General features: G+C 56.3%; 1 protein-coding gene across 1 annotated transcript in view; it reads right to left on the reverse strand.

The window, feature by feature from the left end:
• ZNF236 (zinc finger protein 236) overlaps window positions 1-5,567 on the reverse strand; it is an 89,152-nt gene that overhangs the window by 8,591 nt on the left and 74,994 nt on the right. Inside the window, exons 20-26 of the mRNA XM_023520814.1 lie at window positions 5,180-5,292; window positions 4,732-5,097; window positions 4,227-4,372; window positions 3,905-4,145; window positions 3,366-3,542; window positions 2,704-2,859; window positions 708-892 (exon numbers count right to left, since the gene is read on the reverse strand). Of these exons, the coding sequence (XP_023376582.1) occupies window positions 708-892; window positions 2,704-2,859; window positions 3,366-3,542; window positions 3,905-4,145; window positions 4,227-4,372; window positions 4,732-5,097; window positions 5,180-5,292 (1,384 nt within the window). The remainder of the gene's footprint in view (window positions 1-707; window positions 893-2,703; window positions 2,860-3,365; window positions 3,543-3,904; window positions 4,146-4,226; window positions 4,373-4,731; window positions 5,098-5,179; window positions 5,293-5,567) is intronic.

Genomic DNA, 5,567 nt, shown 5'->3' on the forward strand with positions numbered 1-5,567 from the left:
TCAAAAAGTGACGTATTTTAGGTGTCACTATATAACTCATTTTTTTGCCCAAACATAGGACAGACTGAAAAGTTTCCACATATCCTGATAAAACCTCATGGTCACAAGCCCGCTAACACGAGGAAGCAAGATGAATCTGCTCTTTCGAATGCCAGCCACCTCTGCACGTCTCACGCGTCTGGGGCTGGCCTCAGCCACCACTCATCACACCGCCCGATTTTGAAAAATGACCTCAATCGAAATGGATAAATTTGCATTTCCTCATTTTATTAATCAAAGACAAATACAACCGTGGGCCACGAGAACCTGTATTGGCTCATGAACGTGTCAATTCCAACCCAAAGCTAAGATATGTGAGACAGAGTTGACCTCGGGCACCACTATCCCTCGTGGGGATCGTCACAGAAGGATGCGAGGGGGACGCTCACTGTGCATGACACACACGTGAGCGCCTCCCTGTAAAAGCTGGAGACAGCCCAGCGCGTGCGCACACAGGGTCTGGGAGGGCGCACACGCCCGGGCCTGCTGACCTCGGTTCCGTCTGTTCCACCTGAGATTTTCCTGTTTTCCCCCTTCCACATTTAACATGCGACACTTTCGAATCAGAAAAAACCTCCAATTTTGAAAGAAAATGTTCAGAATTCCCTTTTGGGGGGGCATCACTAGTTTCCAGATCACCGCAGGACAGAGTGTGTGACTGCACCTACCTGAGAAGCGATGTTGAGTGTGACCGTGTCCAGCGCTCCCGAGAGCAAGCCCTGGGTGTCCGCCAGAGTCAGGGTGACGCTGGCCTCGCCCCCCACACCTGACGAGGACATGAGCAGGTTCTGAGCGGAGACTGCAGACGGAGACATCGGCGTGGTGGAGAGGCCCCCGGCGGCCACGTTAAGCTCTGCAAACAGGCGAAATGAGAGGCGGGCGGGGAGGCTGGCTGAGTCCAACCCGGAGCCACACCCGGAACACGGCTGCAGGAAGGAGGCGCCTGCCGCAGCTGGCGTTTACGCTGCCCGCGCCTCTGAGCTGCGTCGAGGACATCACAGAACCTCTGATCCCACGCTCCTGGCTTTCAGATTCTAAATATCTTTGTACTTAAACATACGCCGCTTCACGAGTATAATTAGAGAAAAAGCAGTGACAGGAAATGAAACCTGTGACCCTACGGCCACTGCCACTGCTGCAGATGCCGAGGGAAGCTCAGACAAGAGCTCCCGGGACACACACGGTGGAGAGGGCGCTCGGCAGGAGTCGGGGGTCGCAGCTGGACACACCATCTCGTCCTTGGCAGAAAGACACAGGGGATGACCTCTCACAAGAAGTTTGTAGAAAGAGTCTGCTCTGTGACTTTAATCGTACATGACACATTTCTGATGTCTTAGTCACCGCAGACTAAATTAAAACCAAAGCCAAAGCCCATGAAAATGTAAAACAAAATTCCCCTTAACTGAAAAACAAAAAAAGTCTCTCGCTTCAAATTAATAAGGAAAAGAACCAAGGTGTGCGATACCTTTTCCGAGGCCAGAGCTCGACATGCGGGAACGGACGAGGGAGGAAGAGGAAGACCGAGCGCTCGGCCCGGGGGCAGAGGTCCGGGGTGGGGCCTGCCGACCTGCCACTCAGACTCGGCTCCCAACCACACGAGCCTTTGTCCACCCCTCCACAGGTGAAGGAGGGGACGACGTTCCTCTAAGGTCCTGAGAGGCCCGTGCCTCCCTCGTGTTTCCAGCCCGCCCTGCCGCCTGGCCTCAGCCCAGGCCCCCGGCCCCGCAGCACCATGCCCCTCGCGGGGCAAGCGCTCCCCACAGGCCTGGGCATCACCCGCACGTCCCGCTGGGTCAAATCCCATGACCCAGGCACCACTGTCCCCCTCTGTGCCACCCCGAGACTTCACACTTCAGTGCACATCGGTGCTGGCAGTTTCTGGGCCCCACATGCGAGGGGCCCGGGCCTGCTCCGCACACCACGACAGCTCGGACCTGGCACGGTTCTGACCACGTAGCACATGCAACGGTCTCTTATGCATGAGTGAACGACTAGGTGAGAACGCATTTCAGCTGAGCACGAACAAACCCAGCTGTGGGTGCAACTCTGCCTAAGTTTTTCTCAAAAAAAATAATACACAAAGGTGGAAAATAAGAGAACTAAGAAATTCCTGACATCCCTACGAAGTAAGGAAGACAGGGCTGGCCGGCACCCAGACTGTCCCAGTCACCCACAAAGCCGCTCGGACTCACAGGCTTGTTCGCTTTTACTTTGTGTTCATTTCTTTCTATTTTTCATAAAAGTCTGTAATTTCAAAACCTCAAAAAGATGCTTTCTAGTTTGTCATCCTACTGTCGGCTGGTGCCAGAAAATCCACAGTGCAGGGCACAGAAGCTTCCGGTTGGCAAGAAGAGCCAGCTTTGTCGTGGAGTCACCAAAATGCTAGCTTGCATAAATACACAGAGCCTTCTACATTTACATGGGATTACTCACCTTTCCTCTCAAAAAGGTAGGACTACCGATTGACTGATAACTTTAGAAAGGGTTCTGTAGCCTAGAGTCCTATGTAAGCCACTACCAACTGCTATGGAATCGCAGCCCCTGGGACAGATCAGGCAGTGGCATCTGTCAGTGGACAGAGGGCTTCCTTCACCCCACCGGCCGGGCGCACAGACCTTTCGGTGTCTCATGATGTCTCCCCCGGCGGGCTGGTCGGCGGCTTACCTGAAGCGTTCAGCGCTGCGCTCTGCGAGAGAAGCTGACCGCTGCTTAGCGCTAAGGCGGCATCTGCAGACTGGCTGCCGATCGCAGGTGCCGACAGCCTTATGCTCCCGTTCAGCTCGCTGCTTCCATTAGAGCTGTGTTGGATGAGGTCTTGACCTACATGAAAATTAATACTGTGATGTCTGAAAGCAACGTGTTCACTTACGTACTGGCACGTGTGTTAAACAGATCACGCTATTCCATGTTTAAAGGTCGTTTTAGAAAAAAAAAGAAAATGACAACATCCACTTCCCTAACTGAAAGCATGCACCTGCTCACACTTCCCAAGCTATAACGTATTTTTACGTGCTTCTTCAGAGTTCCGCTCTGACTCACTATTCAGGCACTTGACGCAGCACGAGAAAGAGCTGTGAAGCTATGGTTTTCCGCTCTTTGCCGAACGAAAATCTGTGTGAAAAACTGCTGACTCAAAGGGGAAGTGACGTGAGGGACTGCCACTTTTAACTTTAGTACGGGGTTTGCTCAGCCACGTTATTTTCACCACCCCCAAGTTGTCACCTGAATGACAGGGCACCAGCTTCACGCAGCGCTCAGCGTGCACAAAGGACGAGTGAGACACACGCAAGTGCAGGTGCGAGGCCGCGAGACCACAAGCGACTCACCGGAGATGGTCAGGGTGATCTCCTGCGGGGACCCCGAGGGTGACGCGGTGGGCCCGGCCGCTTGCGCCAAGACCTGGCTCAGGCTTGAATTGTTGATGGTCACAGTGATCTCGTGGGGGCCAGTGGAGGTGGACACCAAGCCTTGCGACGTCATCACCTGAGAAAGGTCTTGAGTCCCTGGTCATCACGACAAAACAACAAAAGCTGGGCTTAAAAAAACAACCATTTTCTCCTTTCTACGTTAAAAGTATTTTGGTGAAACTATTATTTCAAAAAGAGAAACACTGAAAATAGAGTATCGGTCATCTCTAACTCCTCCGCCTAGATAAGGAGGCCTGCCGGTGAACGAGGAGGCCAGCGGGACAAAGTCCCACGAATGCTGCCATCTCCGTGACTCAACGTCACTTTATCCTTAGGACGTCTGTGTGGTGAGCTTTATAGAGAGAAAACGGCATCGCGGGGTCCTAAACTCAAACACACAACTACAAGCACGACGCTGAGCCCCAGCTGTCGGAACCGCCCAAGGACGTGGCCCTCACCGCTGCCGCCAGCGGCCAGAACGGAGTCCTGCTCAGACAGCGGGCCGATGGTCAGGTTGGCAGACGTCGCCGTGGGCTGCAGGGACAGGCCTGCGATGGGCTGGATGACGACACTGGCCGGGACCGCGGTGTCTGGTGTGTGCAGGGGGCTGCTCTGCGGGGCCAGGCCCGGCTCCCCGGACAGCGGCTGAGCGACCAGGCTGGTCTGCTGGAGCGTCTGCTGCAGCACGCCTGGGTCGATCTGGAAGTGACAGGGACACGCGTGAGGGGACTGCCACAGGAACGCGTGACCCGACCACGGCGAGCACGGCCAGCGTCCCACCTGCAGGGTGATGTTGTTGATGCTGGACGCGTCGATGCCAGAAATCTGCACGTTAGGCCCAACCAGGTTGGCGGCCAGCTGTAACTGGATGCCTTCCAGGGCGGCCAGGCTCCCCTCCGTCAGAGACACTGTCCAGTCGCCACCAGCTGCACGGGACGCAAACAGGAATGAGCGGACGCCAGAAAAACTTCAAAAAAAAACTCACTTATGCGGGGATTCTTAAACACACGAGTTCTGTACACGTCTATTGATCTGATCCGATTGATAAACGTTAATATATCACACACCCCCCTCGTCTAATTTAATCCTCACTAAACAAACCCTGTTAAACGAATATTACCCACCTTAAACGTAACAGAACACTAGGCTCAAAGAGATTACACTAATTGGGCCGAGGTTTAAAACAACTACCACGCCCCGGGCCGGAAGCAGCCAGAGCAGTGGCCACAGGGACGACGTGGACTGTCCAGCAGGCCTGCCCCTCCCCTCGGGACACTCGGCTCACCTGACACGGAGGCGGGGAGCACGGTCTGGCTCACCAGCCCCTGAGGGAGCAAACCCTGATCGAACTGGCCGGTCAGCACCGAGTTGTTCACGATGAACACGTTCGAGTCGCTGGGCGTCGGGCTGAGGAGGCCGGCCGGCTGCACGGCCTCGGGCGGGCTGCGGCTCACGGGCTTCCTGGCTTTCTTGGGGTCCGGTTTGTAGTGAAACTGCATGTGGGTCTTCCTCCGCCCCGACGTCCGGAAACGCAACTCACAGTGGGGACACTTGAACGGCTTGGCCCCCGTGTGTAGGCGCATGTGGACCTTCAGGCTCCCCTTCGTGGAGAAGGCGTTGCTGCAGACGTGGCAGCTGAAGAGCTTCTGACCTGTGGGTGCCAAGAGTCAGTGGCACGTCCAGAGGTGGGCGCGCAGCCAGTGGGCATGGGCACGTGCTGACCCAGCGCCCACATGCCCCCGTGGGCCACAGCGGCCAGCACAGGGAGCGGCCCCAGGACCCGAAGGGGCCAGTGTAGTCCACAGGTGGCGTCCGGCAGCTCCCCAGCACCTCCCGTCCACAGCGACTCCGGCCCAGGGTGCCACATGGAGGCCCAGCGGGGGCAGTGGCAGTGTGGCGGGGGCGGGGACAATGTAGTGACAACGTGGCTCTCGCCACCACCCTCTGATCTCACACAGGCTGCGTGCATTCAAGTCTCGTCTCCTCGTTCTTTGGGCCCGCGGCCCCACAAGTCCAGCGGCAGCTGCCCAGCTCCGGGAGCACAATCTGCCCCACGCGTACAGGGCACCACGGAGCCCTCGCGAGCACAGAGCTGCCCAGGACGGTCCCGGGAGCAGAGGA

Source organism: Pteropus vampyrus, unplaced genomic scaffold (assembly GCF_000151845.1).
Source record: "Pteropus vampyrus isolate Shadow unplaced genomic scaffold, Pvam_2.0 Scaffold277, whole genome shotgun sequence".
Lineage (NCBI taxonomy): Eukaryota > Metazoa > Chordata > Mammalia > Chiroptera > Pteropodidae > Pteropus > Pteropus vampyrus.